Source organism: Caretta caretta, chromosome 27 (assembly GCF_965140235.1).
Source record: "Caretta caretta isolate rCarCar2 chromosome 27, rCarCar1.hap1, whole genome shotgun sequence".
Lineage (NCBI taxonomy): Eukaryota > Metazoa > Chordata > Testudines > Cheloniidae > Caretta > Caretta caretta.
The window spans coordinates 13,301,283-13,323,371 of record NC_134232.1 but is presented as its reverse complement, the minus strand read 5'-3'; the positions used below and the strand labels follow the sequence as shown (position 1 = coordinate 13,323,371).

Here is a 22,089-nt window from a genome sequence, read left to right as displayed (position 1 = left end):
TAAGCAGGGGGCCTGGTTAAGGATTATTGGCTCCAGCCCACCACTGAGAAAATATCGATGTCAATGAACCGGGTGCCCGCCCTCTCCGCTACACAAAACTAACCAGCCCGGCTGGGCTCTGAGGTAGAGCTTCCTGTCTTCCCCCACATGCTGCCAGATGAGTCTGATGAGTGTAACTGCCCAGGCTGCTAACTCAGTTCTCCTGGCTCAAACATCTCTCTTGCACCAGATGTGAGCCAGAAGGCTCCGTGCTCATGGAGGCATCATCCGAGGTGCCCCGCGTTGCTGGTGTCGATTCTTAGAGATTTGCGTCCACCCATTAACCTAATGGCCTGATGCATTGTAACCCCCCCTGCCCCATTGCAGCTTTGTCCTGGTCAGAGATCTGCAGGGTGCATGCATTTCTGATTCGTTTCAAGGCACTGACTTGTAACCTGCAAAGCGCCCCAGGGCTTTGGACTGCTGCATCTTTTCTATGTAGGTTCTCCTGCTGCCCTCAGCACTGTAGTATGTGAGTACCTGCCTGTCATGCCTTAACCAACATATCCTGCACTTGTTCTCTCACCCTCCCCCCAGGGAGACAAGTATGTGCAGGGCCATGTTTTGTTTTGGAACTTTTGGGGGACTTCTCTCAGGACCGCCCCCTTCTGCTGCCACATGATCCCACTGCAGCTGGGACCCTTGAATTTGCCCTCCTTCCCCAGTTAAACTAGAGCAAGCTGGCAGCAGGATGTTGTCAGTGACTCTGGAATCCACACTCCTTCATGGCCTGCCACAGCCTGGATTTGCCAACACTCAGGCCCTGCTGCAACAGGCTGATCGCTGCTTCCAGGCCTTTCCTGAGAGGGCAAGTTGAACACGGCCTGGGAGCAGAGGGTGGGGTCCAGCTTTATTGTGGTCTGGGGGTTGAGCTGAGTGTCTGTAAGCATCTTCCCAGCCTGTGAATCAGCCAGAAACCAACCAACTCACCTCCTGCTTTTCAAACGGAAGATCAGACGATTATCCCAACCAGGACTTTATACATTTCTGCCCCTATGTGGGCCTGGGGTGGTGCCTGCCTCCAGTTGCCTAGATTTTTATGGCCAAAGGGCCCATTCTGACCATTTAATCTGGCATCGTGCAGGCCTGAGAATCTCTCCCAGCAATTCCTGCCTCCAGCCCAACAGGTGATTGAATGAGAACATCTTTTAAAGACAACCACTTTCCATTTGACAACTCCAAGTGATGGAGAATCCATCTGATCGCTCATGGATCTGTTCCAACAGCTGATTTTCCTCGCTGCTAAAAATATGCATCTTATTTCCAGTTTGCACTTTGCATACCTCAACCTCCAGCTCTTGGCTCTTGTTATGCCTTTATCAGCAAGGGGATAGGAAAAGCCAAATTAAGTTACCAGCATAGGTTTGCGATCTGATACTCATTTGCCATTTACTGGTTTCCCCCACTCTTGGCAGTACAGTTTGCGATTAAAATGAAATTGATTCGCATACATATCACATGTAAAGAGCCCACACAGGTTGTTACATGAATACTGACCTTTATTAGTTTCTCTTAGAATACTGTACAAAGGAGTAATAAAAATAATATTCACACTTTGTCTTAGAAAGTTCCTCTAGATGAAACTTTTTTGTATACCCCAAAATGAGAGGGAACTGGAAAAAACAACGAAACTTCTATGTACAATGCAAGAAGGTTCCATACAAAACGGATTTAGCTCGCTGAAGTTGATCCAAAGAGTGTATTTTGTGCACCTATTTTATGCACGATGGTAAATCAAGCAATCTATCTCACTGCTATTAAAGAAAATCATAATATGCAATAGGAGATTCTGACTGGGTGCGACTGCCAACAGTGACCCAGCTGTTGTCCCCTCTTTGAGGACCAGTACCGTTCTTTTAATATTTAAATTATTTTTAAACTGCAGCTGCTGCTTTAAATAAATCCTCATTGACTAAACAGCCTTAGATCTCGGGGGGTGGGGTGAGGAGAGAAGGCTCCAGTCTTGCACTTGGACCACGTGGAAGGGCTGTATAGCGTCAGGTTAAAAATCCAGCTGCTGGAATCCAATTGCGAGACTGGGGCCTTCACTCAGCAACGCCAAGCTGTTGTTCCGTATCTTCTCCAAGCGGGAAGATGCCCTTTCTGTGCTATATGGACAAGCGCACAGTTCTCTCAGTGGTGGATGAAAAAGGCTTCCCAGCAACAAGAGCAGGCAACACGAAAGACTTGTGTCAGGCCAATGTCTGTGAACTGGTCTATTATTATAGATTTTAAAACCCCTCGTTTCTTTATTGCTTCTCTGTGTCCACAACAGACAAAACTACATTGAAAAGCATTAGCTGTACTGAAATTCACACCTACCGCTATGCAGGGAGCCAGCACAAGGCCTGGGGGAAGATTTTCCCAAGGGCCTAAGTGATTTAGGCACATAAATCCCATTGAAAGTCAAGGGTCTAACTCACTTAGGTGCTTTACACAAGGGTTGAATTCCACTCTGGGACCACCACACTTGGCTGCAGCCATATTAGAGAGTCTTGAGCACTTAAAATTCCTGCAAACTTCCCCACCCTGGGGTGCACGCAATCCCTCTTCTCCCCAAAGAGCTTCCTTGGTGTGTGCGCCATTTTCTCCAACTCTCCATGGCCTGAGTGGCCCTTCATCATTTGTCTTCTGATTCAGAGCTGCCATGTCTGGCCCATTTCACACCCACCCCTGTTTTATAAAAGTGGTTTCAATGCAAAGTTTCAGGAAATCTACAGTGTGGTTTGTTCGGTAATGTTTGGACTAGCGTTTCATGGCTTTTTCCTCTCAGATCACCTACGAGTGCCTCGTGAAGGGGGCTGTTCCCCATCACTGCACACTCAGACTCCCCCTTCTGAGTGACATTTTAATGGAAACTCCCCCTGCACACGGAGGGGGAACAGATCTCTGATACATAATTATGCATCGCTCTTTTTAAAAGTTAACAGTTTAAAAGAGATTTCGGTTAAGTCCTAGGGCCTGATTCCCCTCTCACTTGAGCCAAGTAAGGCCCTGATTCAGCACAACACTTAAGTGTGTGCTCAAATTCCATTGACTTCTGTGTGTCTTAAGCACATGCTGAAGTGCTTCACGGAAACGGTTTTCACTGAAATGCTCATAAAAGAGAAATCATTAGACTTGCCTATGAATGTCACATCTTTGTAAACCCGTTGAGGAAAACGCTCACTCCGGGTTTTAAACTGCCCCCCTGAAGAGATCACGATTTTCAGTAGCTTTACATTTCATCATTAATTTAACAGAACTGATTACACATGACCAGTGTCACTGAACCTGCAAACAGTGCAGGTCCAGACCCCAGCTGATGTAGGTCTGCCAAGCTTCACCACTCCACAGCGGCCAAGGGCCTGGTGCCTAGCGTCTGCTTACATTTCTGCTACAAAATCACTTCAGCTTTCCATAGTTTACATGCATGAGAGAGAGGGAGGGAGAGAAGGCAGAACCTACATGTATCCAGGAACAATGGTTTTAAGCAAATAAAGAAAAAAAAAGTCTTTATTTATGGTGGGTTTTTTGCAAAAACACAAGGATAAAGTGATTCCTGCCCCACTTCTCTGGGTCAAGATTCCCACCTTTAAAGTAACTATTTTGTCTCTAGTTAGGTTTCTATTTGTCCCCAAAGCTAGATTAACATCACGCTGCGTGTTCCATCTCTTTCACTGGAGAAGGTTCAGCATCAGCATTGTAATTCTGTGACCTGCCAGACCTCTGCATTTGTCCAGCAGCGTGCACCTTAGACTAGGCACATCACCCCAGCAGTCTGGGCGAAGGTACTGTCTCTGCAGAGCAGAAGCCTGCCGTCTCACCGTTGCCATCTGAGGCATGTATCTACAATGTTCATTTCTGAATCCACTCAGACATTCTCACCAGAAAATAGCACTTGCCTAAAACTATTTTTTCCCAGAAGTCACCAGCTAGTAGCTTGAAAAGTGCACTAGCCCTGGGGTATACAGTACATTAACCAAAGCAACCATCCACTCCCAGCCACGTCAGAGATGGGGGGGTGGGGGGGAAAGGAAGAGCCTTGTATTAAATAAATTAACCTGCATTTGACAGGCTCCATTTTTCAGTAACCCAAAGCAGGTTCTCTCCTCCGCCATCAGCTAATTCTTCTCACCATCTTCCTTTTCACTAATACTTATAGGAGCATTCCCGTCTTTGAAGCGCTTAAGAGACAATGGCTAAATAAGCCTCACAACAGCCCTGTGAGGTAGGTTGATTATTTCTCCCCCCTCTGTGGGGTACAAATGATGGACCGGGGGCAGAGAGGTTAAGCAGTTCACCCAAAGGCAGGTGAGGAGTCAGTACAAGGGCTGAGATTCAAATTTGGGAATTCCTGTCTCCCAGTCCTGTGCTTGGACCCTTAGATCAGGTCTAAACTTCATCAATAGTATCCACTGTACTACTTGCTCAGTTCCAGAGCTACATCTGCCTAATGCAGGAACTAAAATGTCTTCTTTAAAACGTTTACACTGTCAGAAAACTCCAGACAATCAAAACACCACCACCAACAAAGTCACCTTCATGAATGTGCAAGGGTGTCGTGAAAAATATAAACAAAGGCATATTTCAACCAGCATATTGACCCTCTAGAAAATCCTACGGTTACAAAGAGTGGACAGCTACCCCAGCCACTAGGGGCCAATTCTGTTGCTAACCCTTTGCTCTAGCTGGCAAATTTTTTTTGGCCGGGGGGTGGGGGGGGAGGAAGGAGGGCGAGATTCAGTGTTGCAACTATGCTTCATCCTTGGTTATCCAAACCTCCCTGTTACATTGGAAATGCCCTCCACCCCCCATCTACTAATTACAAGCCTCTCATTTACCCCAATCAGTGATTATCAAAACTTTATTCAACAATCTCTTTCCACACTGGGATTATTGCATTTCTACTGCAGACTATACTTAAATTAAAAATCCCACCTTGTCCTCCAAACCAGCTCCTGACTCTGTGGATAACTAGCTTGTCTGTTAACAGCCACTTAGTAGAAACACACACATGCTTTACTAGGTAGGGTTCCCTCCCGCACACCAATGCAGGGAGCAGAAACCGGGATCGCTCCACTGAGCAGCCTGAAATAAGCTCCTGATGCATAAACAAAATCAAACCAGTTAGAAACAGAAGGTTGGTTAGTCAGCTCCCCTTGCAGTTTAACTTCCCCCTGCAAAGCTGCATTGCCCCTCACTCTTGGGCTGCAAGTTCCACCCACTAACGGACAGGTGCCGTACCCCACCTCTGGATCTAGCCACCAGTTCAGGGGCAGAACGGCAGGGCTTTGGATTTAAACAAGTACAACAAATCTGGACAATGAAGGCGGCAGCGAAGCAAGAGTTGGTCGTCTTCCTGCTGTGCCCAACACCTTCACTGTCCAAACCCGGACAGGTGGGTAGCCCTCTGCAGCCATGGTCGGGGGATGCGACAGACCGCACATCTCAGATTTTCTATGCCACCGATCAGTTAAATGCTTCAACGACTGGTCAGATCCATTGCCCTCTTGCTGGCCTGCCACATTTGCCGTCTGCTCCTGCCTTCACTTAGCAACATGGCCCCATTACAATATTCCTGTTCTACAGCTCCTTTAACCTGGCTTGTGGCTCATAGTCTGCTGCTGACAGGTCATCAGCCCAGCCAGAAGTCCGAGAGCGGTTTTCTGCATGGGCTGTCACATGCGGAGATGTGCCCGCCACTGGTATTTGGCAAATGCCAGTGATCTAGATCTAGACACTGGAGACCTGGGCAAAGGGGGTGGAAGACCAAGACCCATTTAAACCGATCACAGTCACCTCTCTGCCTGTACCAGCCCCCCATTACCGTGCCTGACGACAATCCATCCTTCACCTAGAGCAAGCCTGTCAGTCATCAGCCTTTCCCCCTTCCCCGAGCTCCACGTCAGGCGACTCAGATCACTCTGATGGGCAGAGTTAACATTTTTAATCACACCTCTTAGCCCTAGGTGGCAGTAGGATTAAGGGTAACACTGCGGGGCTGCATGTGATGGGGGAGAACATTCCCCCTCGCCCCATCACACACTCTTGAAAATATAACCACTTCCGCTTTAAACAAAGACAGACTTTGGTTATAGTTTAAACTAACAGAAACAACTTGGAATCCAATCCCCCCCCCCCCAATCATACAAACTGTACCGTGGAAAACGGGAAAGCTCTGCTAGAAATGCCAGGTCGCTCCTTCCTGTTTTCTCATTAGAAAAAATTATTCCCTCCCCAGCGGGAGGAGAGAGGTTTAAGAATAAAATCCACCTCCCAAAATTAAAGTGGCCAACTATTTTTTCACACCTGGGAAATCTGGCCATGCCCCCCTTTAATTTCCCCACGTAGCCCTTTGTGAGTGCATCTAACCTCAAAAAGGGCCAATGTATTTTAAAGTGCATTTGCCATAGTAATAACTACTAGCTCTTAAAGCTTTCTCCCAACCCCTGCTGTTTCCATTCAGCGTATTGGAGTCTCCCCGGAGACTGACCTATTTGTACCTTGACATCACGGTCTATCTGCATCTACTCATGGTACAGGAGCACAAGAAGTCCACCCCCCCAGTCTCCTGCCTCCAAGCTAAACTCTACTCAGGATTCTGCTACTCCAGAGTTTGCTTAGATTTATTGGGCTTGAGGATCCTGCATGCGGTATACATGTCTATTGGATACTGCATTTAAAGAGCCGCTGTGAAATTATATCCTGGTTTGGGGGGGAGGGAGGACTAAGAAGACCGGATTTCCCCTTCCACTTCTGCTCACTGCATCCAGGGGGCTCAGTACTTGTTGATCCCAAAGATACGGACTCCATGGAGCTGGGGCAGCTTGGGGATTAAGACGCTCATCAGGGAGATGGTGTTGATTATGAAGTGTATCCGGTCATATTTCGTGTAGAAACTGGTGAGGAAATACCTAGGGGAGAGAGAGAAGCGGAAGTTGAATCACAGCTACCCACAGCTTCCATCACTCCCCGGGGCTGATCTCAGGAGAGATACTGGTAGCAAGTGACTCATTGACTGCTTTTCCTGCTACAACCCATACTGCGCCCGCTAGCCGACCCCACCTCTGAATCTAGCCACCGGCTCAGGGTAGGGAGGCAGGGCTTCAGATTAGCCCACCACAGCAAAGCTGGGTCAGCTAAAACAAACAACAAGGATCTGGTTTCTAGCAGCTAGTGAACCCCGATTCCAAAGTGGATTTAGTCTCACACTGGAGGAATCTCAGTCTCTCTCCTCTTCTGGCCATGAGCTCTGGTCCCAAAAGACTTAAAACAGCTGAGAAACTTTGCACCAGTAGCTAGTGTGCACTTCCAGCAACGGACGCGGCAGAGACTGGCCCTTCAGAAATATCTTCAGTCGATGTGATGGAGCCTACCCTCCACCCCTCGCACTGTGGATGGCTAGAAAACAACATTTCCCAGCAGCGATTACATCAGTCAGAACTGAAATGTGGGTGGCAGGGGAGCGAGGGGGAAGAGAGCGGTGAAAAGCAAGATGTTCCCCTTGTTGATGTGATTTTACAGTCTGATCCAGACTCCAACGCTTCACTCCACTGGGACTCTGCAGACTTTGGATGCTCTAAAGAATTTCTCCATCACACTAAACACAAACTACTTGTCTTTGCTTTCAGAGCCCCTTACGGCCTCTCCCACCCTACTTCTCTCTCATTCCCTCCTGAGAGTTTGACACCTGCCTCCAGTAAAGCCAGGGTGCCAGCCTTCACTGCCCATCTGTTAGATTTTCAGAAGAGCACCTTCATGCTTCTCCCTTGCTGCCCCTTGTGCTGGGAAGGAATTCCCCATAAAAATCCACAAAGCCATCTCATCGCCCCCCACCAAATCCCTTCTGCCATGAGGCCAAATCCAATACCCCTGGTCTGGAGGCTAGATTCAGCGATGGGGTCAGTTAGTGAGTGTAACTTGACAACAGTCAAGCTGCTGGTGGGCTGAAACTATTGCCTGTTGGTCTCATAGAGCTTGCCCCAAACCATCCCTAGAGTATCCACTTGTCTCTTGTCTTATATGTAGATTGTTCACTGGGGCGGGGGGGGGGGAAGACAGAGACAGTCTTTTTGTTCTGTATCTGTACAGCACCTGGCACAATGGGGTCCTGGATCTGTGACTGGGGCTCTTAGCTGCTACCATAATACACATAAATAACCTTAACGTTAATAAGAATAATTTTAATCACTGCCAGCCCTGCTGACTTGTGAGATAGTGGACCTTCGAAGTGCATCAGGGCTGCACTCGTCTCTTTCTATCAGTGCTTTTTATTGGCCTGACCCAGGCTGAATAGCACCGTGACACAAGCTCAAAGCAGATCCCCAAGACATCCACGCCAGGAGTGGTGGACAGCAGCACAGATACAAGTGGGCTACGGATACTGTGAATAAATCGGTTATTGCAACATACGTGGATCTGCTTTTAGGCCACTGAGCTAGCATTGTTTTTGGAGGACAATGGAGGGCTTTAGCTTCGTTCGACAGGGTGCCGCTGCGACCCGCCAGCCCGCCCGAAGTACTCACAACACGATGGGCGTGATGGTCAGGAACTTGCGCGATGCCGTGAACTGCACCCCATAGTCCATCTGCTCCCAGTGCGTGAGCAACCGGGCCTTCCCCTGGTCTGGAGTCTCAAAGGGCGTTCCTTTCACGGTGTGCAGGAAGATGTACATGCTCTGTAGCAAGCAGGAGCAGAAGGTAAAACTTGTGTAGCCCTCTGAGACCGGGTGTCTGGAGAGATTCATTTGAACTCAGCCAACAACTCATCCCTAGGAAACCTCTTACACTCGCAAGCTGCAAGCCAGGGCTGTGTCACTAGGGGGAGCTGTTGTCATCTGAGTTTTTTTTTGGGGGGGGGGGGCATTGGCAATTAGGGTCCCACAGGATATGAGCCAGTTACAGCCCAGCGAGGTAGCCTGCGTTCTTGAGCTCAAGCTGTAGCAGCTCCTGGTTCTAGCTCTGGAGCTCCCTGGTGCCCTGGCCAAGGTGGTGACAGCCACATTAGGAAATTCAGATCCCCAGCATCAAAGGAGAATATGGAGTGGAATCAAACTTCAGTATCGCATCCCTTCCTGATGCACAGACTTAGGCGTGAACATGGCCATGCAGTTGCACAGACAATATCAGGTGCTTCCTGCCTGTCGGCCAGGAGAAAGCCTTTGAAATGGAACAGCCACAGACTCGTTGCCCTCGGCCCTGCGTTGCATGTTAGTGGTGTATGCTGAGAGTGGCATCTCCCAGGCTCTATTCCCAGTTCTAACCTCAACTGACATTTCATCCCTACGTGCCACAGTTCCCTCAGTCAGCTCAGTGGACTGAACACTGCACTGGGCACTCAGGAACCCTGGCTTCTATTTCCAGCCCTGGCCTTGGGCAAGTCAACCTCTCCGTGCCTCAGTTTCCCCATCTGTAAAATGGAGATAATGACACCAACCTCCTGTGTAAAGGACTGTGAGCTCTACCGGTGAGACGCACTAGATAAAAGCTGAGTATTATTGTAACTGGACCTTAAGCAATCTCCTGGAAAAATCCCACTGACACTCACTCCAGTTGCACACCAGCAACAAATCCTTGGATAAGCCAATGACAAATCTGTTGGCATTGTTGTTTATGAACAAGTGCTGCTGGCCCTTTAAAAGCCTCCCGCTCCTAAGACTCACCACTCTAAACTGGACAGAGGCCAAGGCAAGGAGGTCTGATTGGCACAAGAGCAGAGCGCACCAGTGCTGATCTCAGCCCTTTTGCTCTGAGCTCCAGCTGCTGATTGCTCGAGATCTGTACAGTTTTTACAGGCTGGGGCGTCAGGGGCCCTGCGAGGGAATCGAACCTTGGCCTATCTGCGGCCAAGGTCTCTGATTAATCTCAGGCCGAGAGTCACTTTAACCAAAGGGCACAAACAGACCAGCTGCTGTGTCTGTGTTAACATCTGGGTTTCTCTGACCTGGAAATCAGGGAGCAAGCTGCTGCATGGAGCAACAGTCTGATCTCGGGGAGACACGCAGATCGAAACGAGGGGAGTCAGGAGGGGGAGAATATGTCATCAGTGAAAAGCGGTTGGTGTTTTTCTCAGCCCCAGAGGAAAAGGTTCTGCTGAATGGCTGCGGTTGTGTCCTGTCCCAGCAGAGGGCAGCAGTGTGTCCACTCACCTGCACCCCCAAACCCCACCCCTGAACCCCCCCCCCCCCCGAAGCCCACACCTGAGGGAAACGGACTGTTTCATTTCTGTGATACTGACTCGAGTCGGTGACACCCCGTTCACATCATGCACTTGCTCCAGTTACAGTATCATTAGTCTCAGACAAATGGCCAACAACCCCCCACCCCATCCCTCGGTTTTGCACCCTGGTCCTCTCACATGGGCCCATCCCAGCTCACAAGTCAGCAGCTAATTTTTATAAACCCTCCACCCCTGGGTGCAAAAACCCACCTTGCCCTTCCTGCCTCTCCCTTTGTTGCCAGTAACACCAGAGGATTCCTGGGCAGCCGGTCCCCCTCTGGGCCTGACCCTCAGAGGGTGTGAGGCGGTCATAGCTCCTAGTCCTTGATCCTTTAGCTCAAGCTGTAGAGACCCACCCGGGAGGTTGCAGGTTCAACCCTCTGTGTCAGCCAAGAGGGCAGTGGTCACACAGTTCCCCCACCTTGCACTGCTCCGCCACGCGTCCGGGGGCCAGACAGTAGTTCACACCCCACAGCCTATCCCCGCTCCTGCGGGGGGCCTGTTCGGGTGGCTTGGGTGATACGGACACTTGCCTGGATGGGAGCTAGTCTGAGACCCAAAATCAATTCAGGCAGAGGACACTGAACAACACGTTTGGTTGTTACCACACGGGCTGGATTTGAACCCGTGACCTCAAGGGGTAAGGGGGCTGAGCCTGGGATGTGGCTGCTCAGTCAGCTGGACTCTAACCCAGACACTCGCAGGAACTCAGAACTTGGGGGGTCTGATTTCACTGTAGGATCCCTCAGCAGTACCCCCTGAAGGGCTAACCACCCATGTGACCGAGCCCAACTGGGGGTACCCCCTGGGGCCAGTTAGCTGTGGTGCCCCCTTACCATGTTGTGGATGATGTTGGTGAGAGTCCAAACCACAGGGACACTGAAGAAGGGGATGCTGAGGAGGACCACATGCAGCAGGCCAATCCCCAGCACGTAGGAGAGCCAGATGCCCCGGCTGTTCATGACACGGGTGTTGGGGTTCACCTCGCTGTGAGCTGTCCCCACGTTCATGCTGGCTCGTGTGTTGGGTAGGCAGTCCTGAACTGAACCAAGAAGAGCAAGAAGCAGGTCAGTGCAAGGAGGCAGCAGACTCCACTAAGCTAGAAGCTAACCAGAACCCTCCATGCAATGACCCCATCCTTCCCTGTCCCTGCTATTAAGCCAAGACCAGCCCAGCATGGAGCATTGTCTTGCAGGTAAAGCACCTGACAGGAAGTCAGGACTACCGGATTGTGTCCCAGACACTGCCACCCTCTCACCACAAACCTTGGGCAAGTCACTTCACTGCCCTCTGCCTCAGTTACCCTAGTTATAAAACAGAGACGACAGTCTTGTGTGCGAGCTTAATCCACTCGAGTTTGAGATTCAGGTGGAAGATGCCAGGGAAACGGGAAGCATCTCTACACTGGGGTATTTATAATTCTAGTGGTATATTCTGGTGGAACCAGGGCACATGGATGATTTCAGTCCTGTGACTGCCTGTGAAGAGCCAAATGGGTAATTCCACAGCATAATATGGACCAAATTTTCTTTCGCAGGACACATTAAGACCCTGGTCCTGAAAAATCTGGAGCATAGTTACCCACATGCTGAAGTGTTTGCAGGATCTAGGCCATTACAGGTCCTAAGAAAAACTTCAGGCCCGATTCTGCAAAGTCTTAGGTGTGTGTAACCTTAACACCTAGGATTAGCCCCATTGACTGCCATAGGGTACTGCGTGCCTGCAGGAGCCTCCCCACACTGACCCACATCACAGAACTGGGCTCTTGTTTTATAAGCAGTTAAAAAGAAAAGTCTCCCAATTAAAGACTTTGCAGAGATCATTGCAGCAATGGGTAGGAGAAATGAAGAGCTCCAGGAGAGGACGGAGAGAGATCCTTTGACAGCAAGGTTAGGAACGATGCAGGGAGGTCGCTTCACCACTGGGTGCCTTACAGGAGAAGGCTCCCACCCTGCCGTGGGGTAGGCTGTGCAGACCCCAGGAGCAGCAGGGAAAGAAGCATTTTCAAAGCAATTCCGATAAGGCCAGAAAGAGAGACTCACTACTGGAAAGGAGAAGATTGTCAGAGGTTGGATTTGGTGCCATACACAGCAATCCGTAAAATCTCAGGGCCTAGGGCTGCTGCACTCATTCGCTGGCACAATGAAACAGGTTCAAAAGCAAACACCAGTCACAGGAGTCCATACAGAGCACGCTGACTGAACTTTCATCTGATGATGAAACACACAAGCAGCAGGAGAAGAATGGAGCTGGACAGACCTATCTGTAGCCAAGGTTCGAATGCTGCTACCAGCCTACAGGGATAAAAAGCCACCATCACAAAGCAAACAGGAAATGAGGCTTTTCACCCCCGCCGCATCAGATCTCAGCCGGCTGCTGTCCAGCTGGTACACTCCAAAGCTGGAGCCAATCGGAAGGCAGATTGTGATGTCACTCAGTCAGAGCGAGATCACAACCAAAAAACTCAGATTCCAGAGACAGCCAAAAGGTGCTAATGATGGGCCCACTCCTGTGAGCATATTGCTCCCAGGCAGTGGGATAACTTGTGGTACTGAGCAATGAGCTCACTGCTAAGCCAAGGAAGCAAGTATTTTCAGGCTCAGCTAGAATGACCAGATGTCCCAATTTTATAGGGACAGTCCTGATATTTGAGGCTTTTTCTTATATAGATGCCTATTACTCCCAACCCCCCGTCCCGATTTTTTACACTTGCTGTCTGGTCACCCTAGCTCAGACCTTTGTGGGACTGAAGCAAGGAACCTCATCGCCATCTGTCTCCCACAGGTGCCGAGTACCAAGGTGCCAGCACACCTTCAACAGAACAGTGGGTGTATTCGCCATCACTTGAAGCCTTGCTAAAAGACTCTTCAGCTCCTCCACCACCACTTCCTGGGCTCAATGCAGGAATCACTGGGAGGGCATTTCGGGGCTGTGCTATACAGCAGGTCAGACTAGATGATAAGACTCGTTGCATGCATTATGTTAAGGGTGTATGCAAGGTCAGGGCCAACATTTGGAAACGTTTGCCCATCCCTGGGCGCTTCTTAAAACTAATTTCTATATATTTTGTCAGGCTTTATTCCAAAGCCGCTTTGTTGCTTTTTGGCAGATTTTTCAAAAAGTTGACAGATTTCCGCATTAGTAGGCGCATACAACTTTGTCATTCAAAGTTTAGTAGCTACCAAAGTACAGACGCAGAAATGAAAAGGCCTAGACAAGCCAGGCTCCCTCTTCCTGGTAAGTTTCTAGTGCTGTTGCTGGTTTAACTCCCATGGCCAGGAGACCGATTTGCTGCTGTTCTCCAGCTCCCACATGCCCGCGTTGTGTGGGAGGTGGTTTTGCAGCCAGACCTCTTGTTGGGTTCTCTACGCAGCAGCCAGATGTTCCAAGTTTCCTTACACAGAATCCACAGAACAAACACTCTCCCTCCTGCAACCGCTGTTGGCCGTGCGGCGTCCTTCAGGCCTCCTGTAGTCACCCGCGGATGCTGCTCAGCATCAGACATCCAACGCGAGGCAGGGCTGCGATCCGACAGACACACCCATTTCTCTGCCACTTAGAAACCTCGACACCCCAGGCCGACAAGTGGTTATGCTTGGAGAGGACTTTGGACCTGCTCTACTGCCTGCAGACAGGACACCCCAAATCTGCTGCTAATTGCTCAGCTTCTCATCACCACTTCCCCGGATCACAGCTCATCCCCCGAGAGGGGCCAGCCATTGATATGCTAGTGGGAGACAGAGGCATGGTCTGAGCAGGGGGCTAGGAGGCAAGAACTCGTGAATCCCAATCACAGCTCAAAGAAAAGGAGTACTTGTGGCACCTTAGAGACTAACCAATTTATTTGAGCATGAGCTTTCGTGAGCCACAGCTCACTTCATCAGATGTGTACCACGGTACACATCTGATGAAGTGAGCTGTGGCTCACGAAAGCTCATGCTCAAATAAATTGGTTAGTCTCTAAGGTGCCACAAGTACTCCTTTTCTTTTTGCGAATACAGACTAACACGGCTGTTCCTCTGAAACCAATCACAGCTCAGACACTAACCCCATCTTCATCCTTGGGCAGGTCAAGTAGGGCCCGATCTGCGGCCCATTGGAGTCAATGGGCAGACTCCTACAGACCTCAGAAGCGCATGCTGAGGCCAAACAACATGTTGAATATCAGCTGCTTCAGTATCCTGGGTGTCCAGCTTGAGGACACTCAGGCTTGATTTTCAGAGAGGGCTGAAAATCCAACTCAGCCCCAGAGAAAAAAATCAGGCCAGTTGCAAACTAAGAAGGCACTTTTGAAATTCAGGCCCGTCGCCTTTTTGTGCCTCAGTTTCCCATTTGTAAAATGTGGATTAGACTTGGTTGAAATCAACTTCAAGTGGACACCATGGGGATCACGGCCCACCGAGGACATCCACCACTGAGAAATATCAGAAAAATATTGCAGATTCCATTTCAAATTCTCTCTTCTCCTGCCTAAAATACCCTGTCACCCCTTTTGTCCAGGACACCCCTGTTCCTGGATCGATAGTTACATCTCTTGTACAGAAGTCATCCCTAGACCCACTCTCTCCACGCCTCACAGGTCTCTGCGTCTTATTTCAAAGGTTGCTTAGGAGCTGCTAACGGCCCCTCCCCCGCACAACACAGCTTCTTAGCTTTACAGATGGGATTTGTTCACCTCCAGGAAAAAGAAAGCACGTGAGAAAAGTGATGGAAACTTTGCTCCAGCCCCCTCCCTCCTTCTGAAGCAGATGGCTGCTAAGCTCCAATTTCCCAGCAGTGCAACTGTTTCTCAGGGGTGGAAAGACTTTAATGTTTCGCCAGGCTGAGCGTGAAGGTTGGGATTGTTGCAATGCTGGAGAGCATCCGCCCAAGGGGGAGAAAAGTCCAAGTAGTTGTGGGAGCTAGACCCATCTCTGTGACAGACAAGTCTATGGAGCCTTCTACCTGCTCTGTTCCAGTCCAGCATCCGGACCACCCCAGCTCTTCCAGTCCTGGCCTCCCAGCACACCCAGCTGTCCCAATGCTCCTCAATCCTGACCCGCAGCCCCTGCTATGCCAGCCCTGGGCTCCCACCACATGCTTTGTGATGCCACTCAACCTCAACTCACAACCGCCTGACTATCCCCCATGGAACCTGCTTGGCACACAGATCACACGCAGAAAAGGCAGCAGTAAGATCTGGGGTGCCATACAGAGTCTGAGCTATTGTCTGGGGTCCCCACGTCCTAGAAAGCGCTGGGGTCATGAATTCTCCTCACCACACAGGATCAGATGCAGCTCTGGCCCAAACCAAACATTCAGCTGGAAGGAGACAGAGGTTTGTGCTGGCAAAGAGCAGAGCTTGTCCCAGAGGGCAGAGAAGTGACTCCCAAGAAGAACATAAGAACAGCCATACTGGGTCAGACCATGGTCCATCTAGCCCAGTATCCTGTCTCTGACAGTGGCCAATGCCAGGGCTTCAGGGGAGTGTACAGAACAGGGCAGTTGGAGTGATCCACCCTTGTCCTCCCCTCTCCGCTTCTGGCAGTCAGAGGTTTAGAGTCGCCCTCACTAAGGGGCTGCATCCCTGACTATCTTGGCTAGTAGCTATTGATGGACCTATCCTCCATGAACTTATCTCGTTCTTTTTTGAACCCTGTTATAGTCTTGGCCTTCATAACATCCCAAGGCAATTGCTATGTGAATAAGTAGTTCCTTGTTTGTATTAATCCTGCCACCTATGAATTTCAGCGGGTGGCCCCTGGTTTTTGTATTATGGGAAAAGGATAAGTAACACTTCTCTATTCACTTTTTCCACATCATTCATGGTTTTACAGACCTCTACCATACTGCCCCTTAGTGGTCTCTTTTGTAAGCTAACCAGCCCTAAGTTTTTTAGTCTCTCCTTGTATGGAAGCTGTTCCATCCATATCCTTGAATATCTGTGTTGTTCTTCTCTGAACCTTTTCCGGGTCCGCCATATCCTTTTTGGGATGGGGTGCCCAGAACTGCTCACAGTATTCACAGTGTGGGGGCACCACTGGATTTATACAGTGACATTACGATACTGTCTTATTATCTGTCCCTTTCCTAACCTATCATTATTCTGCTTTTGTAGCCTCTTTAACTTCCCATAACATTTCACAATCGCTGTCCCCATCCTGGTCAGGTGTTCAGTTGTGTATTCCTGCTGCTATATTCTTTTTATTCAAGCCTGGAATTTCTGTCTATGGTACAGTCTGTTTCATGTCTTATCTATGGGTTTTTTCTTTTTTTACGCATATAACGCCACTCCCCCACCCACAACCTACACTGTCATTCCTATATATTTTACACTCTGGTTTAACCGTGTCCTGTCATTATCCTCATTCCACCAAGCTTCCATGATGCCTATTATATTAATATCCTCATTCAATGCCAGACACTCTAGTTCACCCATCAGAGTATTGAGATTTCTAGCGTTCATATATAAGCACTTGTACATTTTGCCCATAATTCAGTGGCTTGCCTTCCTGTGCTATATTTAAATGGCACTCGAAACAAGAGCCAAATTAAACTCTGCGACTCTGCCTGAAGCCAGCAGGAGTTACACCATCCTACACTGAGCCACGCTGGGTAAAGGACTCCAAAGGGAGGGTCCTTTGGAACCAACACAGATGACAAACAACCAACACATTACACAATACATAGTATGTGGGAGATCAGGCTGTTAATGGGCCCATGAGGCAGCGAGCCATTCACTGGGCGGATGGGCATGATGCCTTCAATATGCATGGCTGGCCATTGGGGAGCTAGCAATTTCCCCACCCTCCTTAATGGGGATGGACGCAGTCTCCTAAAACCTGCTCTTCTCCATAGCGTCCCAGTCGAAGGGCAGCCCTTCCAAACATACCTGCCAGCCACAGGATCAGCTGGAAGGTGGGGACCAGCCTACCACATTGTGTGAGGTGTACAGCACCCGTTTGCTGCAGTGTTATATGGGAACGGGCTATGCCCCACCACTTGCCACAAGATGTACCAGCACCTCCACCCCCTGCCAGATGGGCTCTATAGCTCTGGAGGCATTTAACAAGTCCTTTTACACCACTATCATGTTAATTTTCAAAGCACTTCGTATTAGCTGATTAGTGCCAGGGTAAGTCTAATTTAGGTGATAGGATGATACTGAAAACCCCCAAGAGATCATTTGGGCTGCATCATTCACTTCTTAGCACCTGGTACGGTCTTTTTACACCCACTTTACACAGGTAGGAGTGACTAGAGGAGGGGTGAGACCATGGGGAAATCAGGTGTGGGGTGTGCTATGAAGTGCCCTCCAGACAGGTTGGAGTAGAACACACTAGATTCCAACCCCAGCCACTCTGGGGAAACTCAGAATGACTTCTGTGAAGTCAATGGGATCATCTGGGGTTTACACCAGCATCAATGAGATGACGCTCCGGCCTTAATCCGCAAAGAGCTCAGGGAATGCTATGTTGCAAAAAACCAGAGGGTTTGAATGGGGATGTTTTGTACATGACCCACAAGTGCCACAACATTTGCTCAAGCTGAGTGTGTGCAGACCGTCAGTCTGCTCCATTGGGTAGCAGGACCAGGGTTACAGGTTTTTGGAGGAGGGACTGGAACAATAATTACTGATCACACCCCAGATGCACAGAGCTCTACGTATTTACAGTAATAGATGCTATCTAATCAATCCCCACCTGACAGCATCCCAAAGCATCAGCAGCCTCATTCTATAGATGATGCCAAGGTTCTCCAGAGAAGAGAAGTCACTTGCTCCTACCCACACAACAATCAATGGCAGAGCTGAGCTAAGGACCAGGGGGTTCCCAGCTCCCAGGCCCATGCTCAGACCACATGTAACCTCTCACACTAGTTCTGCTTCTGCCAGTGTGTCCCACCTGTGCCCTCTTTAGCTTGTTAACTAGAGCAAAGGGCCTGAACTAAAATATACAAGCAGGATCAAATCTGGATCCATAATTTGCAGCTTCCAAGTGCCATTTCCAGAACACATCATCTGAACAATCCTGAGCATCGGGGGAATGTCCGGATCCCTAGTTATGACTGTGGGGTGATGTGGGGAGAAGGGGTTGGCAGCCATCTGTGGTTGCTGTTATTTGAACATAGTTTGCTGTTATCAAAGCAAACACTGCACACGCAAGCTTTCGATGGGAGTTCCCAGACGACTGGTATTGCTCAGATCATCCAGTTTTATTCCCTGAGCCACCTGAGGGATGTTCGTGGGGCCCCAGAGTCACTTTTGTGAGCTCAGCCTGGGACTTTTCAATGCAGAATAATCTTCTCTCTTTGGAAGAACAGGGGCTCCCATAGCATATAGCAAAACTGCCAGTTGCTTGGGTTTCCCCATGGAAATAGCAATATGGCTACAGAAGAGTATTATTTATCTGTACAGTGGTAGCACCTAGGAGCCCCAGGCATGGCCAAGGACCCAGATCCTGTGGTGCTAGGAGCTGTACAAGCACAGAATAAAACTGGTCACTGCCCCAAAAAGCTGGCAATCTAAGCCAAGCGAAGATTGCAGGCTGTCCTGGAGAGATGTGTGCCCTGAGGCCTCTCCAGTACTGCTTGGGATGCAGGAGGAAAGGGAAATACATACCCAAGCCAGAAGTGAACCCACCATACGGGGATCGTGCCCCAGCTTCTCTCAGCCTACAGATTCCCTAAGAAAAGGTCGCAGTCACACAGCATGCCTCTGCTGGAGATTTCCCACAGCTGCGCGTAGATCCCCATGGCTTCTTGGCAGTGGCTTTTGAGGGCTGCGTTGCCTATGAACTGCAGAAGGCCTCTGCTCCCCCACAGCTCCAGCTTCACCCCCCACCTCTGCTTGCACAGCAGAATTTGTTCCAGTCTGCACTTTCCCCAGATGCCACCCACGATTAACCTCTTCGTGGCAACTTAGGGACTTGTTGCTTCCTAGCTGTGCCAGCCCATTCTACTACATTGTATTACAGGAAACTGCTGCAGGAGCGGACACCTTGCTCTAGTCGCACAACTCGATTTTATCCGACAGCTCAGCTGGGAGGCTTTGTGAGAGTCTGTGAGGGGAGGACAAAGAGGGGACGGGACACTGAGTCTTTCACCTTGAGGTCACCAGTTCAAATCCAGCTTAGGCTGGCAGCGCAGTTGGGCCTTTGGACAAAGACCCAGATCACAATGGAGATGGCAGCCTCAGTGGAGAGGCAAAAGATGCTGTCAGATATAGGGACCAAAGGGCCTCTGCAGGTCAGTAGCTGTGTGGGGGGAACGTGGCTGGGGATTTGTGGGAAACTTCCCCATACTGTATCTGCTCTGTGGACGCCAAGAATCTAGGGCTGCCAAGCCACCAAGTCACCTCTCCCTAGAGACCTTCCTTCCACGATACCCCCCTGGGGGCCCCTCTTGTGCTGCTTGCCTGCAGTCTGGATAAAGGCATCCCGGAAGCTCCCTCCCAGTCCTACCCCCCCCAGGTCCCGGTCACCCCAAAAACTCCGCTCGACAGAACCAACACCCTCTGGAGCGCTAAGGAAAGGTCCAAGGGCCTAACCCCATGATGCACGCCAAAGCCTGCCAACCCGCCCTGGCAGGCTCCCAGCCCCACTCCCCCCAAGGGGGAAGCAGGCACCCCTCCCCCAGCTGGCTTCCCGACCTCTCATGGCCCTAGACAGCAGACTCCCCCCATTCCGCCTCCCTCGTCCAGAGTCCAGCACCCCCACACTCCCTTAGCCCCCTTGCCCCTCCCATCACGGAGGCTGCCCCCCAAGCCTTGCACCCCCCCAACTCTGCCCCTCAATGCCTGCCCCCCCTCTCCCCCGCCCCAGGTCCCTGCCCCCCCCCTTCTCCTGGGCCCCTATCTCCGCCCCGCTGCAGACCCCAGCCCCGGTGCTCACCGCGCTGCGCAGCCGCCTCTCGGCCCGGCGCCCCGGGCCTCTCCCCGCAGCCCAGCGCCGCTCCCCGCCGCCGCGGACAACACAGCCGCAGCTGCTGGCAGCTCCGCCCTCCCCAGCACCCCCCCCGCGGGCGCGGGGCGCGCTGGGAAATGTAGTTCCCCTGGGCAGCTCGGGACTCCCACATGTCCCATGGCCCCTGGGAGCCGCCGCGCGCTCCCTGCCAGCTCGCTGCAGATGGTTTTATGCGCTCGTTCATTTTATTGTATTTCCGTGCACTGGTTCCCATCTCTGACTTGTTATGGTTTGCAGCACCTGTGATTCTCTCATGAATCGTCAGCAGCCCGGGCTTGGCTTTTTACTCCGTTATGGTTCGCTGCCCGTCGGCTGCGTGCCCGGCGCTGCAGGGTACACACAGGTCCGGCCCTAGGCTGGCAAAGGCTACAGGCCTCATCCCGCACACGCGTCACTTTCCGACCATGAACGGTCCCACTGAAATCAGTGTAGTAGTAAAGTGAAGTGTGAGCATACATGTTTGCAGAATTGGGGTTGTAAGGGTGCGCTTCAACTTTGTGTGTGAGTAAACGCGCTGAATTCAATGGGGCTAAGCGCATGCTTCACTCTTTGCAAGGGACGGTGGCAAAACCCTCCCTGCCCTGAGAAGCTTGCATGTTCTGTGAGTTCAGCCCCTTCAAACTCGCATATCTTACTCCCACGAGCTAGCCTGGAGCGTGCAATGGAAACAACATGGGTGGATCCTGTTCCCAGATGGAGCCTAATTGAAATCAAATGGGGCTCTGTGGGGGCATGAGGATCCAATCTCAGGAACAGGGCTCTGAGAAATCAGATAAGTAAAGTTATTCACATGTGTAAGTGTTTGCATGGCCAGCTTCTATTTGTCCAGTGTTTCAGCAAGAAGTACGCATTGCAAAGAAGCAGACACTGTGATATAAGTGTGTGATTTTGTGCTGAATAGAGAGGTGAGATGGCCTTATGAACAGCGAAGTGGGCTGAGCCTCAGGAAATCTGGGTCACTTCTTGCCTATGTTAGTGATCTGGGGGCAAGTCTCTGTCCTCTGTTTCCCACTTGTCTATTTAGACTGGAAATTCTTTGGTGCAGGGACTGCCTCACTCTCCTTTTCTCTCCACTTTCCTCCAAAAGGCTCTCCTGCTTCCATTCACTTCAGTCCTTAATTTCTCCCCCAAATTATCATTATTATTATGGTAGCAGCTAGAGGCCCCAGCTGAGATGAGGGCCCCATTGTGCTAGGTGCTGTACGTATATATAGTGAGAGACTAAGAACTTACAGTCTAACTAGACAAGACAGACAAAGGAGGGACAGTTACCTGTTTTGTACAGAGGGGGAAATTGAGGGCCAGAGAGATTAGATGACTTTGCCCATGTCACTCAAGGAGTCTGTGGTAGAACTGAACCCAGCTTGCCTGAGTCTTAGCCCAGAATACCAGCCTTTCCAAAATGTCCAAGTTTCTAGCTTCCAGATACTGGCAGAAATATACAAAGGGGAGGAGGGAAATTTGGCTTAAGGACACTGGGGCAAACTCTTGATCTTATGAAAAGTGCCTCATGGCTTCTTTCATGTCTGCACAGAGCAGAGCCTGGATTTTTAAGGTTGATTCAAAAGACACCCTGACCCCAGCTACTGCTTAACTTGTGTGTCCCAGATAGTTTTCTAGCTGAGTCCCTCTGATGAGACCTTGAAAACTGGAGCCTTGTCCTCTCTGTTTGGATATTAAAGAACCCATTGTCCTTCCTTTAAGAGTGGGGAGTTGGCCTTGAAGTGTTTGGCCAAAATTCCCCTCCCCTTCCCACAGTTGTGTTGTGTGTTAGTTGGCTGTTGGCCTGCACCCCAGAGGTGGCTACACTTCAATAGTGCCATGTACATACTGTGTGTATGGGACTTTGGGAATCCTGTGGGATGAGAGGTGCTATAATAACATACAATACTTAACATAAAATGTTAAT

At 50.2% G+C, this 22,089-nt stretch overlaps 1 protein-coding gene across 1 annotated transcript; it reads right to left on the bottom strand.

Moving 5' to 3' along the window:
* Nucleotides 1-1,517: 1,517 nt before the first annotated feature.
* Nucleotides 1,518-20,211, bottom strand: ORMDL3 (ORMDL sphingolipid biosynthesis regulator 3). Its single transcript, XM_048830238.2, has 4 exons — nucleotides 20,109-20,211; nucleotides 11,076-11,281; nucleotides 8,547-8,698; nucleotides 1,518-6,935 (listed from the first exon to the last, which is right to left on the bottom strand). The coding sequence occupies exons 2-4, from the start codon at nucleotides 11,247-11,249 to the stop codon at nucleotides 6,800-6,802; spliced, it is 462 nt and encodes a 153-aa protein (XP_048686195.1). The 5' UTR covers nucleotides 11,250-11,281; nucleotides 20,109-20,211; the 3' UTR covers nucleotides 1,518-6,799.
* Between the last annotated feature and the right edge of the window lie 1,878 nt (nucleotides 20,212-22,089).